Here is a 16,800-nt window from a genome sequence, read left to right on the forward strand (position 1 = left end):
AAAAAAAAAAAAAAAGCCACAGTTAGGCCTTCCACTCATGCAAACCGGCGGAGAAGAAAGGTGGGAGGCATGTGGAAGACAGGGACCCCACCGCAGAGTCCCCCACTTCTCCCCCCAAAAACCACCTTTGAGAAGAAAAAAATGGAGAAAATAAATGAGAACTCAAATGACATGGGGAGTTATGATGGGGCAGGGGTGACCCCAGCCCCTGCCTCAGGAGAGCGCGGAGGCCTGTGGCCCTGCATCCCTACAGCGGGTACTCCTTGAGAGGGGCCCTGACTTCTGGAATGTATGTGGGAGAAAATGGGGAGGGCAGAGGCCCCCAGTGGGTCTGTGTGTGCGTGGGGGGCGGGCACGGGCAGGGGTCCTAAGGAGCAAAGGCTCGGAAACCAAGAGCCCAACCCCACACCCCCAGGCCCCAGGTTCCTGGGGTCCAGGAGCCCTGTTCTGGGGTACAGGGATACATGCAGAGGAGTGTCCCCCCCTCCAATGGGCTGGATCCAGTTATAAAGGAAATAAATAAGAAGGGTGGGAAGGGGGGCTGGGGTACAAAGGGCTCGGGCTATTCAGTCCAGACCAAGGGCCCAGGTGATGGAGGCAGGGTGAGTCCAGGCCAAGCCAGGGCAGGAATCAGAGTCTCTCTCGGGCTGGGACCCAGATGTAGGGGCCTGAGAGGTCTTCAATGACACGCTTCACTTTGTGGTAGATCTCCTCAAAGCTGTCGCCCTCCACGATGGCTGTGAGTCGGGTGGAGCAGGGAGTGAGGTCAAGGTCCCAAGAACACGTGCCCAAGGAGCCCAGAGCAAAGGAGCCAGGGGTCCCCCGCGCCCACTGACAGGACACCTCTTCCCAACACCAACCCAGTCGGGCAGCTCCATCAGATCTCAGTAGACTCCCTGTCCTCGTGGCTCACGGGAACTGCGACCTCTCACCTGAGAAGCACTCTGTGAATTCCTGCTCCAGTTTAGTGGCCCTGTCAAAGGCTTTCCTGGCTTGTTCCTCTGTGATCCGCTTATTGATCTCTCTGTCAAGAGGGAGAGAGAGGCAGATCTGAAGGGTGGGCCCCCTCTCTGCATTTTTTACCTCCTCAATCCTAGCATGCTAAATTGCAACTTTTCTCCTTGTTGGAGCCCATAGCCAACAACATAATTTCTGACATTCTCTGGGGCTGCAGATGAGCTCACGGCAACCCACCCCGACCCAGGACCTCTCTGGAACTCATCGTTCCAGTCTTTAGACCCCACAGAGGGGATCCGGACTCCAACTTCCAACTGCCTCTGAGGTTCTGATTTGCCCCGGCCTGTGTACGCCCCCTGGGGGGCGCTACTGAGAACTGGAGTCCTGCCTAGGCCGAGGCAGGAGAAGCCTGCCATTGCGTCCAGTCCCGGGCTCTCCACTCTCAGCTGAGCTCTCTGAGCATGGTGGGAATTGTTGGCAAGGTTCTGAGAGGACAGATCAAGGTAGGAGCCATGAGAGGCCATGATCACAAGCGTAGGGGGCAGAGGGGGCCCCCAGGACCGTACTCACAGCACATTCTCCAGGGAGCGGGGGCGGATGAAGATGGCGATGGGGTGCAGGTGGGCCGCCTGCAGCCGCCGCACGGCATTGGCCGAGACATCGAGGATGCAGTGCTTCCCCTGGGGGCAGGCAGGGTAGGCGGAGGGGGGACCAGCGGGGTAGCAGGAAAGGACAGACAGAGGTGCCAGGAAGAAACACAGAATATAGAAAGGTTGGGGGGGCAGGAGGTTGGCCAAAGGGGAAGTGACAGATGTCAAAGGACATGCAGGCAAGAAAACAGAAAGGTGTGGACAGAGCGACCAGTAGAGGGGAGGGAAGGGAAGATGGAGTGCCAGGCACAGGAGGGCAGGGAAGGGGTTAGAACAAAGTGTAGGAGGCACAGGACCCAAAGGATGAAGGCCCGAGCAAGGACGCGGGGGGCGGGAGAGGTGGGATGCGGGGAGGACCAGGGCAGGTAGGGCAAGACAGGAAAGGGAAAAGGAAGAAGGAATTAGGATAGAGGGAGGAGGGAGAGGAGGACAGACAGAGGACAGACAGATGGAAGGAATGGGAGAGCCAGATGGGAGGGAGGGAGGCAGATGGAGAAAAGAGCCACCGAGGGAGGGCGGGCAGGGTGGGGAGCAGTGGGGGAAAAGGGTGAGAGGAGGGGTGAGAGAGAGGGTAGTGAGGACCCCCCCCCCCATCAGAGGAGAGAGAGAGAGGAGCAGAGGGGAGTCAGGGAGAGAGGAGGGAACGAGGTGGGGAAGGCCAAGCCACCAGAGGCAAAGCCCCAGGAAGAGAGGAGAAATGGGGCAAGGAGTGGGAAGCAGAGGAGAGATGGACGGGGACAGATGGCAGTGGAGGGCCATGGGGGTCAGGAAGCGAGGGGAGCGGGCGCGGAAGAGGAGAAGGAGGTGGAGGAGCAGACCCAGCAGGGAAAGAGACAGAGAGAAAGAGAGTTAGAGAGAGCTGGAGGGAGGCAACGGGGCGGGGAGAGGGCAGGAGGAAGAGGATGCGGTGCCCACCAGCTCTTACCTGCTCGGCTACCTCTCGTACAGACTGGACACTGGTCCCATAGAGGTGGCTGTTGTACTGGCCAGCCTCAATGAACTTGTGCGCCTGAATGTCCTTCTCCATTTTCTCCCGGGAGGACACAAAGTGGTAATCCCGGCCATCTATCTCATATTCCCCGCTTGGGACGTGTCGTATCTGCCAAGAAGTCATCCCATCCCACAAAGATCTAACCACCATCCCTTAATACTAGCCTACATCAAGCCCCCCACCCCCCACCCCAGGACCCAGCTGGTCCTTGGTAGGATGCTGCTGGGGAGACTGAGACTCAGGTGGGACAGAAGTGCCACCCAGGGGCCTCCCAGGCTCGGGCCCAGCCTTGCCTGCTACAGACACACAAGTGGGCAGGCAGCACCCCTCCTCCACGGTGACCTGTGTCCCACTGTACTCCTGTCATGGCCCTGACAAAGTAGGTCGCCTTAGGTCCCCCAACTCCATCTCTATCCAAGGCCCCTGTACTCACGAGGGGACACAGGATCCAAACTTGTCGGGGAACTCAGAGAGAAGATCATCATTGGCACGGTCTTTGGTGGGCCCAAGGATAATGATGGGGCGAGCGTAGTGCACTGAGGAGAAAGAGCCGGAAGGGCTTAGGCAGCAAGCAGAGAGGGCGGGCGGGCAGGAAAGCTGAGGCTGGGGCTAGGGCTCACCTTCCATCTGCGTCACTGTCTCATAGCTCAGAACCGAGTCTTCTCGACCTGGTAGGAGACAGGGCATCTGCAGCAGGCTCCAAGACAGGGGACTTGGAGACCATCTTGCCTGCCTTCCCGAGAACGTCAAGGGAAAACGCCACGCCCCACTCATCCCACAGCTTTCCAATTAGTCCTACCTACCCTGTGATCCAGAGCTGGAGCCCCAGTCCTAGAAGAAAAACCACCCTTATGGTAAGTTCAGGATTTAGCTCAGAGGCCACCCCCACGACTCCCCCCGCCAGGATCACCATCCCCCCCCACCTACCTTGGCCTTTAACCTGGACCACTCTCGTCGCTCAACCCTGAGGGGTACATGGAGGAAGGGCAGGGAACAGCAGGGAAAGGCTCCATGAGGCCCCACCCTCTGAACCAGGTGGGAAGGCCGTCTTCCCAGCCACACATGGGCCCCGTGTACCTCAGTGAGAAGTCCTTTCCCAAGGGCTGATGGGAGCCATGGTCCCCCAGCGGGGTCTAGCACACACCCCCCAAGAATCCTCCACTGAATACCCGCCCCGCCCCCCCCCCCCCCCCCCCCCCCCCCCCCCCGGCCCGGGGAGACCTTGTGAATGTCAATGCCTCTGTCAGGAAGGCTGCACGTCCCCAGGAGCCTCACCGCCGTTTGCTGGGAATGAAGCCAATGTCATCGGTCTCACTGTCAGAGTGGACCCGCCGCGCCTGCCACCACTCTTCATCGCTAGCGTCGATTACGTGAAGCACATCCCCAAAGCGGAAGCTCAGGGCCTGACTCAAGAAGCCGCAGTCCTTGGTCTTGTCGTAATCAAACAGGGCCCTAGAGCACAAGGGACTGTGGGTCAGGGCCTGGCTGAGAACTCCAGGAAGGATGCAGCAGCCACCTCGAGAACCAGCCCGATTCTGGACAAGGGATCCGTTACAGAGCATGGACCGCTGGTGGCACACACAGAGAAACCCCCAAACCGCCTAGGGACTAAAAGCTCTGTCAAGTTTCTGAAGGAACAAAGACACAGAGGAAACAGTGGGACTGGGTCGCGCAGTGTCCGCTGCGGTGAGAATCACACATCCTCAGGGACCGACTAGACTCCACCAGGCGGGAGAGCGGGGAGCAGGGATGCGGGGAGCAGGGATGCGGGCCTCCGAGAAGGAACACAGCATCCAGGAGAAACACAGCAAGCCCAGGACGTGTCGAATGGGACACGCCCATGGGACAGCCCAATGGAGATGGCCCAAAAGCAGCAGCCAGAATTGGTCTAGGCCTCCAAGACGGTATCAAGCCAGGCCAGACAGCCTTAAGAGACACCTGTATAGCAGAGTGGCAGGTAAGGCCGGCCAGGTGGACAAAGAAAGAGGACAAAGAGAGGCGAGGGGGGGGAGGGGGCCTCAGTGCCCTGTGAGGGGACAGAAGAGGAACCACGAAGGAACCTGACAAGGGGACAAATGCTATGAGCGGTCAGGGGATGAAGCTGGGGTGTGTCTCCAGCGGGGCTTTCAGTGTAAGCCCAACATGCATGAGGCTCTGGACTCAATCCCCAGCGCAGGAAAAAAAGATGGAAGGAAGGAAAAGACAGACAGGAGGCAGGCACAGAGAGCTGCGGTCCTTCCCACCAAGGCTTCCCACAGGGATGCCAAGCCGAAAGAGGACTCAAAATATCCCAGAGCTGGGCACCGTGACAAGTGCCTGTAATCTAAGGCAGGAAGATTACTAAAGCATAGGAGTTCAAATTCAGCTGAGGGAGGGAGGGAGGGAGGGAGGGAGGGAGGGAGGGAGGGAGGGAGGGAGGAAAGGTGCTAGAGATGCCTGCTGGGTCAGACATGGACCTTAGGTCCCACTGTAATAGCTGTTGGGGAAATGCGTGGGTGACCAGGGGCTAGAAGGCAATTAAGACACTTGGGGCAGAGGCTGCTTTTCAACCCAGATAATATATTCTAGAAGATCAGCCTGTGTGGCCAAGCCCGTGAGCTGCGGGCTGAGTGTCAGGTCTGAGTGAGGTGGGGGAGGAGAAGGCAGGCAAGATTTAGGGAAGGAGCTGTGTGGGGAATGGACACATGTTCAGGGGAGAAATAATACATGGCGTCCTCAAACGTCACGCCCAGGAGCGTCTCACCTGATATAGAAACCCCTCTTGGGGTTGCTCCGCAGGGATGCAGTCCCTGAGCCCAGGCTACTATTCATAAGCTGTTCCCGAAGATCATGGATCTTGGCCTCGAATCGGCTATACTCTGAGAAAGGACAAGAAGGTTCTGGAACTCTGTCCCATCCTAATACCGCACACCCACACACCCCCATCCTCACCTCACCCCAGCCCCGCTGAGGCCATCCATCGGCTAAAGTGGCAGTTCTGAGCACTAGTTTAGCCAATGAGAAGGGAAGCTTAGGCCTGGTACCTTCTGGTTTATACTGAGCAATGATCGTGACTGTCTGACCCGCGTTCTTCAGGGCGATGGCAGCCTGCTCATGGCTGGCATTGCGGAGGTCAACACCATTGACCTAGACAGGGGAGAAGAGGCTGTCACCTGGGACAGGAAGACAGTAAGTAATTCTTGGGTCCGAGTGGGTCAGGGAATGGTCCAGGAGGACCAGGCTGCACCCCAGCCATACCCTCCCCAAGAGCATAGCGCTCTCTTCAGGGGGCAGTGCAGAGGCCTGCCCAGGCCTTTCTCACCGATAGGATCTGGTCCCCCTTCCGCAGCTCCCCACTGAGGTCAGCAGGGCCCCCAGCGAGGATGAAGGAGATGAAGATGCCTTCACCGTCCTCGCCACCCACGATGTTGAAGCCCAAGCCCGTGGAGCCCCGGTGGATCACAATTCGTCTTGGTTCCCGGGGAATGTCTTCCTCCCCCAGCAGGTCCTTGGCCACAGGGGAGTAGCGCCGAGGGGAAGTGGGGGTCATGGCTGTGGGGTAGTCGGTGCCCAAGTAGCTGCTGTGACTGATCTCATTATCCAGGTGCTGAGAATACGCTGAGGGAAGAGAGAAAAGGGTGAGATGGAACTCCAGACAATAGTGCCCACCCACCCATCCTCTCCAGGGGAGCCCAGGGCCAGGCTTGGCCAAAGAGGAGTTTTCTACCAGAAAAGTGTATTGGTGATCAGCAGCATCAGGGGTCGGGAATTTACAGATGCCATCAGAGGGCACTGACCTGAAGGTCGTATGTCTGTAGGAAGCTAGGAACGGTGGCGCCCCAGGGGAATACTAGCACCGTGTTTTTCAGACTGCCTTTTGGCTAAAGTGTCTCTCAATCCATAAAATTTCTCCCCCTCATGGCTAGTCATTTATTTTTTTAAAAACTGGATCATTTGTCTAAAGCATTTTCCCGCATTCTACGAGGGATAGTCCTGCTTACATCCTGTGATTGTGCTTAACCGTGTGCCTGTCCCTGTCTCCTCTCCTTTTTTGTTTTTCTAGGCTTGTCCTAGAGGCTTGAGCAGACTCAAATTCAGTGTGAAAATATTCTCGCAGGGCACCACCAGCCTTGAGCTTCCCACGGCATCACCACAGGACACGGTGAAGTCTGCTGGATTGTGGTGCCACACACTTTAAATCCCAGTGCTGGGGAAGCAGTGGGTGGTCAGTGCAGTGAGTTCCAGGCCAATCAGAGCTACGGGGTGAGACCCTGTCTCAAAAAAAAAAAAAAAAGGGGGCTGGCTGCCTGTCTTCCTAGAGTTGGTGGGTTCTGGTGTCGCCAGCCTAATCAGCTCATTACAATGTGCTCCATCAGCCTTCCACCTAAGTTCTTGTTGCAGGTGTTGATGGTGGAGTCTAAGTCTGATATTCGCAGGGACTGCAAAATGTTAGTATTCTACAATCATTAGTAAGATTTTGCTAGAGTGTTGTGTTCAAGCCTGCTATCCCACTCAGGAGGACTGCTGAAGGCCAGCATGGGTAACTTGGTGACTCTGAAGTCAGCTTGGGCTATCTAATGAGATCCTATCTCGAACAACAGCAATAAGAAAACATGCACACCCACACCCACCCTCCCACCCACCCACACACAAGAACTGCTGCATGGCAACCTTGTGCCTGCTCCATGGTAAGGCTGATACAGAAGAGAGGGGATGGATGACTGACTGATTACTCCCCTTACAGGTTTTCAGGAAGAATGGTATAGGTCTAGGTAAGCTAGCATCCTACCAAGGTAACAAGAGAAAATGATTTTGTAGTGAAGATGGAACCCCAGACCTTGCTCATCCTACACAATCGCTCTGTGACAGCTTCCCGGTCCCAACCCATTTGATTAGGGTTTTATTCTCCAGTCAGGATCTCACTGCGCTGCTCGTCGCCTGGCTGAGCTCAACTGACTCTCCTACTTCAGTCTCCTAAGTAGCTGGGACTATAAACATCCATCACCATGCCTGGCTCCCAGCTTTTTCTTAGGTATTATTATGACCTCGTGTGTTTCAAATACTAAATGAATTCTGAAAGGCCAGGAAAATCCTCTTCAATATGGCTCACGTGTATGTGACTCTAATAGTCTTGGGTCCCTTCTTTGGGGCCCTCTAGTATGGCAAATGTTAAGGTTCATCTTACACATTTGTGTATTTCTTTTTTCTGGTTGTGTGTGTGTGTGTGCGCGCGCGCGCGCACAGGAGAGAGTATTCATGTGCATGCACAAGGATGGAGGCCAGAGGTTGACTTTGGGTGTCTCCCTCTAAAGCATTCTCCATCTTAATTTTTATTTGTTTATTTATTTCAGTATAGGATCTCGCTATAGCTCTGGCTGTCCTGGAACTCACTATGGAGACCAGGCTATCCTTGCAGAGATCCCCTGGCATTTGCCTCCCGAGTGCTGGGATTGAAGACGTGTACCACCATGCCTAGCTCCACCTCACTTACTTAGAGCTCACAGATTCAGCTAGGCTAACCGGCCAATGAGCTCCAGGAATCCACCTGTCTCTGCACCCTCCCTCAGAGCCAGAGTGATGGACGTGCGCCCCAGCACCCAGCTTTCTATGGGAGTGTTAGGGACACAAACTCTGACCTCATGGTTGTGACGCAAGCATTCTGCCACCGAAGTCAACCCCCAGCCCTGCTTTGGGTTAAAAAACAAAACAAAAAACCAGGGTCTCATGTAGCCCAGGCTGGCCTCAAACCCACTGTGCGGTCTTGAACTTCTGACCCCTCACCTCCATCTCCTGAGCACTAAGACCATGAACCATAACACCCAGTTTTATCCAGCACTGGAGATAAAACCCAAGGGCTTCATGCACACTAGGCAAGCACTCTACCAGCTACCATCCCCAGTCATTTTCTGAGACTGGTTCTATGTAACCAGGCTTTCCTTAAATTCTCAACCCCCCCTACATCAACCTCCCAAACACTAGGATTACAAGTTTATACTGGCCCTCCTGCCTCCTGTCTTATGCCTCTTGCCCAAGACTGGAAACCATCCTTTTTCCAAGGAGTCCAGGTTATTTTTAGTAGGTTATAGGGTTCAGAGGTAGTACCAGAAAGCTAGACATGACTGTACACACTTATAATCCCAGTCCTAGGAGCTGAGCAGGACTGCCAGTTCAATGACAGTCTTGGCTACACAGTGAGACCTTGTCTCAAAAAGAAAAAGGAAGTCGGGCGGTGGTGGCGCACGCCTTTAATCCCAGCCCTCGGGAGGCAGAGCCAGGCGGATCTCTGTGAGTTCGAGGCCAGCCTGGTCTACAAAGCAAGTTCCAGGAAAGGCGCAAAGCTACACAGAGAAACCCTGTCTCGAAAAACCAAAAAAAAAAAGGAACTGAAAAAAAAACAAAAAAGAAAAACAAATAGTACCATAATATTTGAATATGGTGTCTCATATTTGATAAAGGAAAATAATATTCCATTCTTTCCCCAAATAATGTCTTGTTATTCTCCCACACAGTTTTCCAATTGAACTTTAGATGCTACATAAATTCCAGGGACAGGTAACACTGAAATTCTGATTAGGATTCCACATAAAATGTGTAATTTGAAGAAGGTTGAGTTCTTTCACATACTAAGATTTTTTTTCTATACAGGCTCAGTGAATAAAGATTCCTGCCAACCTCAATTTGATCCCCAGGACCCACACGATAGAAGGAGACCAGACTCTCACATACAGTCCTCTGACTTCTACTATGATGTGTGAGCCTGTGAGCACACACCTACACATGTGAAACACACACACACACACACATTAAATAAATGTAAGAAAAAAACTTTAAAAAATTTTTCCACCGGGAGTTGGTGGTGCACGCCTTTAATCCCAGCACTTGGGAGGCAGAGCCAGGCAGATCTCCTTGAGTTCAAGGCCAGCCTGGGCTACTGAGTGAGTTCCAGGACAGGCTCCAAAGCTACACAGAGAAATCTTGTCTCAAAAAAAAAAAAAAAAAAACATCCAAAAGCATTGTTTTATACCCTTCACTAAAATTTTATCATTTTGCCGGACTGTGATGGCGCACACCTTTAATCCTAGCACTTGAGTGGCAGAGGCAGGCGGATCTCTGAGTTCAAAGCCAGCTTTGTCTACAGAGTGAGTTCAGGACTGCCAGGGCTACACAGAGAAACCCTGTCTTGAAAAAACAACAACAAAAAGATACCTATAAATAAAAATTCTAAAGCCAAGCATGGTGACACACACCTGTAACCCCAGCATTCAGGAGGCTGAGACAAGTGAATCAGCACAAGTTCAAAGCCAGCCTGGACTACATAAGGAATAGCTGGGTGACACAAAAAGACCCCATCTTAAAAGAAAAAAAAAACAAGGAAGGAAACAGCCCTGTGAGGAGTTCTTTCTTACTTTTCCCTAATTAATCGATATTCACTCTACGAAGAAAAGGAGGGTGGGGGGAGAAATTATACAGGGCTGAGGCCTAGGGGTGTGATTCAGTGGTGGAGCACGTGCTCAGCATGCATGAGACCCTGGGTTCTATCCCTGTCACCTCTGCAAGAAAAAGTAAGTAATCTTTTTAACTACTGGAAGTTCTGGGAACAGTTTCCTATTGGTAAGCAGCAGTAGCAGCAGTAGCAGCAGCAGCAGCAGCAGCAGCATGGAGGGAGTGCTGGAGTGACGGGGAGCGTCGGCAGTGAGAGGCATCCTTGCCCGGCTCCTGGAGTGATAGGCACACTGCTGGGATTTCCTAACGTGAACCATCTGCTGCTGGTTGCTAGGAAGACTCTCTGTGTCTCAGGATCTCTACTCCGGGTTTATTAAAGGGTTTTGTCTGAAGACAGATGCTGAGTACCATCAGTGGACTTTCACATCTAACTTCTTTCCTCTGATAGGGTCTCGTCTCCTATGTAGCCCAGGCTGCCCTGGGATTCCAATCCTCCTGCCTCTGGCTCCAGAATGCTGGGTTGTAGGGGTGGACCACCATTCCCCTGCTCCTCACTTTTAATGTATCAAATCGTGTGAAGAGGCTCCCTAACATTAATCCAGCTACGGTTTTCTGAAATAAACCTTATTCTGTGACAGTGTTATCCTCTTGATGTGCCGCTGCTGTGTGTGGAGACCTACTGTGTGCATACCTACTGGGGTGTTCTGAACTTACACCTCTCTGTCCGGGTGCACAGCTGCCCTCTACACTCCTTCTTCCATGGCGTCTTTGTGACCGCATGAACTGCTCTTATGAAATGAAAGGTAAAGATTTTATCCTTTTCCTCCCCTATTTTCTCACAAGTCTCCAGCAGCCCAGGCTGACCTCAGACTTGCTATGTAGCCCAGGATAGCCTTGAACTCCTGACCCTCCTACCTCAATCTCCCAAGTACTGGAAAAGCAGGTATGTCCCATCATGCCCAGTTCTTTCCCTACATTTGTGTGGGTGTGTGTGTTGGGGGGGGGGGGGGAGTCCACACAGGGTTTTTGTGTGTCGTTCTGTCTAGCTGTCCTGGAACTTGTTCCATAGATCAGACTGGCTTCTTAACTCAGAGACCTGCCTGCCTCTGCCTCCGAGTCCTGGAATTATTTTTAAAGAATGTGAGAATGAATTATCTGTTACTTAAGGATTTGATCAGAACCACAAAACCAAGTGGGCCTTGTGTCCCTTGGGTTGTTTTTTAGTGCTTCACCATGAGTGAGTTCCAGCTCCTCTCCAACCACCACAGGGGTCAGAGGTTGGGGCCATTGCACAGAATAGGCTACAGGGGCTGTCATGGGATTGCATGTCTTAGGAATTACTAGGATGGGTCATGAGGAGTTTTGAGGTTTGGAGGGCTCTCACAGGTTGTGATGTCTGGGGGAGCATAGCTGTCACTCAGGTAGGCATTGCTGGGCTTGGCCACCTTTAGGTAGACAACGTCATATGTGTTCTTCAGGGCCGCCACGGCATCTTCGTGCATGACGTCCTCTAGCCCCACACTGTTGACCTGGGGTCAAGGGAAGCAAAGCTCAGACCGAGCCGGACACGGTCAGGCAGTGAGGACCCCAGGCCTGCCATGAGACCCGAGTCTCAAGAGAAACATGATTCGGGCCCTCACCGCCAGGATCTTGTCTCCAATCTGCAACCTGCCGTCCTTGTGGGCCGCACCTCCTTCGATGATCTTCGTTACGTAGATGCTATTATCTCCAGGGATGTGCTGGTTCCCGACGCCCCCTGCGATGCTGAAGCCAAGTCCTGGATGGCAAGGAGGGGAGAAGAGGCTGCCCACGGGCCTGGGGAGCAAGCCCTGGAGGCGGGGGAAGCAGGATGGCTGGGAGGGGGCTGGAGCTAGGTCACTACTACCTTTAGGCCCTTTGATAAGCTTGATCTCCATGACCTTCTCAGCTGGGGGTTTCCGGCGCATGACATAGAGGCGAACAATGGAACCTGCTTCTTTGAGGGCCTCTACCGCAGCGGAATGGGTCACCTCCCGAACATCCACTTCATTTACAAACAGGATGCTGTCGTTGACCCTGGGAACAACAATATGGGTCTGAGCCAGGAGCTTCCAGCCCTCCCTTTCCAGAGTATTAGCCTTTTTTGTTTGTTTGTTTGTTTGTTTGTTGAGACAGGGTTTCTCTGTGTAACAGCCCTGGCTGTCCTGGAACTCCCTCTGTAGCCCAGGCTGGCCTCCAACCACCTGCCTCTGCCTCCCAAGTGCTGGGATTCAAGGTGTGTGCCACCACTGCCCAGCAAGTGCTAGCTTCCTAAACCCTGTCTTCTTTTCCCACCTGAGGCGGCCATCCTGGGCTGCAGCCCCACCAGGAATGATCTTGGTGATGAAAATGGATGGGTCGTCACCGATGTGTGGGTTGTCGGTACCACCTGCGATGCTGAAGCCCAGACCTGAGTTACCCTGGTAAGAAGAAGGACAAGAGGGTCGGCTCCCTTTACTGCCCCATTCATTCTGTTAAGGGAGGCGGGGAGGGGACAGGATTAGAAAGGCACAGCTAGAACACACAGGGACATAGTTAAGTGTCTGGACACCTAGGAAACACAGGCACAAAAAGCAACACCAGCCCAAGCCCGGGGACTTTGGATGGAGGGGCTGGCTCTTACCCTTTCCAACGTGATCTCCTCGTATTCCATCTCCCCCTCTGTCCCGTTCACCTGCAACTCCAGCACGGGACAGAAACACAAAAACAGTGAGACAAGACATTCCGGCCAGAGAACGTGCCCCTCCTTCCCCGCATAGGGAGGGACTTCTTCCTTCCTCTCTCCTACCCTTCTGCTAGGGCCCCAGCTCCAAAATCTAAACAACTCACATATCCTGGCGCTTCTAGGGTGTCCGTGTTGACAATCACAGGGGGAGAATTGGCCTGGGAGAGGAGACAGAAGACAAAAAGCCACCTAAGCCTAGACTCCAGAGGAGGTCCATAACCAAAGGTGGGTCCTACCAATCTGGATCCCCTTCTAGATGCGTAGCCAAGCCCACTCCACCACCTTTAGAGCAACTCAAGGACCCAGCCTGTCTATATTACACAAACATGCATGCACTCGTGCACACACACGCACACGCACGCACCCCAGGCCCCTGGATGTTTAAAGAGGTGTATGAGAAGAGGGAAGAGAGAGACAGCCAGACGGAGAGGGGAGCAGCAGATGGTACAGAGTGGGGAAAGGGGGAGCATGCTGGTGGGGGGGGATGCTTCTCACCGGATGTAACGCTACAGGGTGTTACATGCATTACGTGCTACGCATTACACCCCAGGGTTCAGGTCCACTAGGTCCTGCTCTCCTCTTTGGGGCCCCCTTCCTGTCTCTATACCCTCAAAGTCACCCAGATATCTTGATAAACCTCCCCCAAATTTGTCCCTCACCTTGGCACACATTTGCTCTAAATCTTGCGCCATGAGAATCCGGGGTTTCCCCAGCTTCTGGTCCCTCCCTCTCTCTCATCCACCCGCCACCAATCCACCCCTTCCTCCAGGGACCAGGTTGCCTAGCAACAGTATCTAAGACCAGCCAAGACCTGGGGAGACCCACCTCCAGGAGGCCTGGTAGTCAGGACAACGGGTGGGGGCGTGGCCTAGGGTACGACAGACTCCCTAGAGCAAAAGACTCTCCGGCTCTGGACCCGCCCACCGTTAGCCCGGCTAAGAGGCCAGAACGATTCTGTTCGTGGGCGTGGGCGCAGTGCATCCTGAATAACCTGCCTTCCCTTCTCCTTTGAGCCCCTCACCCTACGCAGTGCAAAAAACGTCAGGAAGGAGGAATGGTAAAAGGCATCCAGAACATAGCCTGTTCCTCTACTGCCTCCGCTCCTCCCCGCCCCCACTTCATTAAGGAAAGGGTTAAAGCGAGGCGTGCCCTGGTCCCTGACGTCAGTGGCCTCTACGCAGCCGGGTCTCTAGCTAAACTGCAGGGCGGGGACAGCTTTAGACTTGTCCTAGGGGCTTCCCCAATTGCCAGGGCAACCGAAGCCACGTCTCTATGGCAATGAGGTGAGGCTGCCAAGAGACTCCTTCCGGTGGTCCCCAATCTATTTCCTCCTTAGACAAATACTTGAAACCGACCGAGTACGAGGATTCCCAGTGCCCTTCCTAAGTTCTCCCTCTCCTATAAAGGTCCCTCTTCTCCCTTACTGCTATTTCTCAAGCCCAGAAACTCCCAACCATTTCAGGCCCCTCAATAGATTTCATACCCATGAATCGCTGTCATCTCCACCGCCACCACCCCGCCCCCAGGCAAACGCTGTTGTCTAGCCAACAGTCACTGGCTGCTGAAGTCATCCTCAATTTCATCCTCCGTGGCACACATCCTCAGACCCACCCTTATACTACAACCTCTCCCCACACCCAGTCCCTCCCTATTCTTTCTCTCTACCCTAACCCCACACCCTCCCTAGATCCTTGCCCCAGCCTTCAGTTTTCCAAAATCTTCCAACCCCAGTCACCATTCTCCACCCACCTCCCTGTCCCTATACCAGACTTCAGCTCTATCCCTTACCTCTCCTATCCTCGCCTGTCACCTCTCTGAGGAGAGAGAGCACTTCATTATTCCCCTTTACCTTATCTTCAACCCCTTAAGGTTCTATCCCCCAATCACAGCCCTCCATTTCTCAGCCCACTCGCCAACTCCTTTGGACACTGGAGCATCTCCAGCCCCTGAGCTGAAGCCCTGTCCTGAGACTTCCCACCTTCACCTGCGGCCTCTTCTAGAACTCTCTCAGCCACTCCCTGAGCTCTGGTACCACCACACCTTCGCACTGTACAACGACTGCCCTCAAACACCTGTTCCTCCCTACCCAAGACATCACGGCCCCCTCTTACAAAAGGCACCTGGAGTCTTCTTTGACCCCTTGAAGGCACAGAGCTGCGCATACTCTGTTCCCATGCCCAGTGTTCATGCTCCTTCCTCTCAAGCAGCTGACTGAGTAGCCCAATTCCAGTCTTACCCCTATGCCTTAAGACCCTTGCCCTTCCCCGTTCCCCCAACCCCTCCCTTTGCCACTTTTAGCCTCAGAGACTGCCGCAGGCACTTTCCTGCCTCACCCCTGGCTCACAGACCCCCTCCCACCTTCTTAGTAAAATGTCAGCAGCCGGGGTCCCCCTTCCTAAAGCATCCCACACTTCTGGCCCCTCGGTGTTCTCCTCAATCTTACAGCTTGTGTCCCTAGAAGAGGAGATTGAGAGAAAGGGGGCTGGGAAACAAGGCCTCTCAGGCCTGGAGGGAAAAAAAAATACGGAAAGCATACTGTGAGCACCAAGGAGGAGGGTAGGGGAACAGGTGGCCATATATAATGAGGACAGGGGATGGCTAAGAAGGTATGGTGGAAGAGAGAGCAAGAGGAGGAAGAGACAGAGACGATCAGGGAAGAGCGAAATGGAAGGAAATGGGGAGCTGGAGGGCAGAGGAGGACCGACTGCTCAAACCAGGAAAGGATTGATCAGGCCACAGAGGCCTGAGCTGGGGATCAGCGAGAGGGGGAAGGAGATGCATGCGTGGGAGGAAGAGAGAGACAGCATCAAGAAGCAGCCAGCCAGGCAGCGGGGAGGGGGGACGGGAGGGCAGCAAAGGCTGGGGCACAGGAAGAGGCAGAAAGGACCAAGACTTGAAGTCTCACTCCAGCCAGATGGAAAGAGCTGGAGACTCGGGAACAGGCAGAGCCAGGCCCAGAGGCAGAGGCTGGGGGAGGAGTGGGGAAAGGGTCAGGAGCAAATCAGGGCACCAGGCACTTGGAACAGCGCTCTGGACACAGAAAACTGAAGCGGAGGCTGGGCATGTGAAAGAATGAAGGGCCCCGGCATCGGGGGCACTTCTGGGGATCCTCCACCCATCTCAACACACCAAACACACGAAAAGGCACATGCATCCTGGCTTTAGGCTCTGCACCCACTCCCACTTGCCTGGCCTACTTCTCTTCTGTGAGACCAAAACGTTTCCAGCATCGTGCCCCACCCCAATCAAGAAGTACACCCCCCCCCTCACCCCAGCCCCAGGAGCCCAAGACCCAGATGCCAGACCATCCCCAATCTTTTCCCCCATAGCTCTTGCCCTACCGGCCCTTGGGGATTGCTGCAGCTCCGAGGTTCCGAGGGCCGCACTGGGGAGGGGGCCGCCAGGGTCTCCTACCTTGAGGGGGGAGAGGTGGGCGTGGCCCACGACCCCATGGACGGCCTCGAGGTGGGACAAGTTCCTCTCCGCCACGTGCACCAGCTCGGGGGCGTTTACCTGGTTGGGGAGGTGGGCCGGGCTGTGCTCCAGAGGGGGCGTGTCTTCATCTTGGTAGCGGTATTTCTGGGGATGGGGACCGAGGCAGCCGTCACTGGGCCAGCCCAGCGCCTCAGGCTTCAGGCGCCCGCCCCGACCGCCTCCTTTTCCCCCAGCAGTGCAGTGCGGAAGGCCCTGGGGCCTGACCAGCTCCTCCCCCTCCCTCTCCTCCAGCCCATTGGCTCCCCTTTCTCCACCCTCCCGACAGCCCCCTCTCCAGCCAAGGCCTCAGCACCTCTCATCTCTACCCAAGTCCAGGCGCCATCCTCCAACTTCCTACTCCTCATATCCTATGGCTCTGGCAGTCTACCCCATACACCCCCACCACCATCGTCTTCAAACCGTCGCCAAGCAAGGCTTCCTCTTCTACTCCATCCTTCTAAGAGGTCTAGCACCTGACCCTTGTACCCTCATTTATTCCCAAGTTCTTTGCTTCCATAATCATCTCCCACTCTCCCACTCAATTTAATGTCCCTGCTCTACAC

At 54.5% G+C, this 16,800-nt stretch overlaps 1 protein-coding gene across 1 annotated transcript in view; it reads right to left on the bottom strand.

The window, feature by feature from the left end:
• Positions 1-142: 142 nt before the first annotated feature.
• Positions 143-16,800, bottom strand: part of Dlg4 (discs large MAGUK scaffold protein 4) — a 25,224-nt gene continuing 8,566 nt past the window's right edge. Inside the window, exons 2-20 of the mRNA XM_052758218.1 lie at positions 16,178-16,342; positions 12,868-12,921; positions 12,662-12,712; positions 12,334-12,458; positions 11,906-12,075; positions 11,661-11,797; positions 11,405-11,549; positions 5,900-6,195; positions 5,622-5,724; positions 5,342-5,456; positions 3,874-4,050; positions 3,526-3,562; positions 3,402-3,429; positions 3,219-3,266; positions 3,042-3,134; positions 2,533-2,750; positions 1,528-1,637; positions 933-1,024; positions 143-737 (exon numbers count right to left, since the gene is read on the bottom strand). Of these exons, the coding sequence (XP_052614178.1) occupies positions 631-737; positions 933-1,024; positions 1,528-1,637; positions 2,533-2,750; positions 3,042-3,134; positions 3,219-3,266; positions 3,402-3,429; positions 3,526-3,562; positions 3,874-4,050; positions 5,342-5,456; positions 5,622-5,724; positions 5,900-6,195; positions 11,405-11,549; positions 11,661-11,797; positions 11,906-12,075; positions 12,334-12,458; positions 12,662-12,712; positions 12,868-12,921; positions 16,178-16,342 (2,271 nt within the window). The 3' untranslated portion in view covers positions 143-630. The remainder of the gene's footprint in view (positions 738-932; positions 1,025-1,527; positions 1,638-2,532; positions 2,751-3,041; positions 3,135-3,218; positions 3,267-3,401; positions 3,430-3,525; positions 3,563-3,873; positions 4,051-5,341; positions 5,457-5,621; positions 5,725-5,899; positions 6,196-11,404; positions 11,550-11,660; positions 11,798-11,905; positions 12,076-12,333; positions 12,459-12,661; positions 12,713-12,867; positions 12,922-16,177; positions 16,343-16,800) is intronic.

This window comes from Peromyscus californicus, unplaced genomic scaffold, assembly GCF_007827085.1.
Source record: "Peromyscus californicus insignis strain IS unplaced genomic scaffold, ASM782708v3 Scaffold_3__1_contigs__length_106647218, whole genome shotgun sequence".
Taxonomy (NCBI): domain Eukaryota; kingdom Metazoa; phylum Chordata; class Mammalia; order Rodentia; family Cricetidae; genus Peromyscus; species Peromyscus californicus.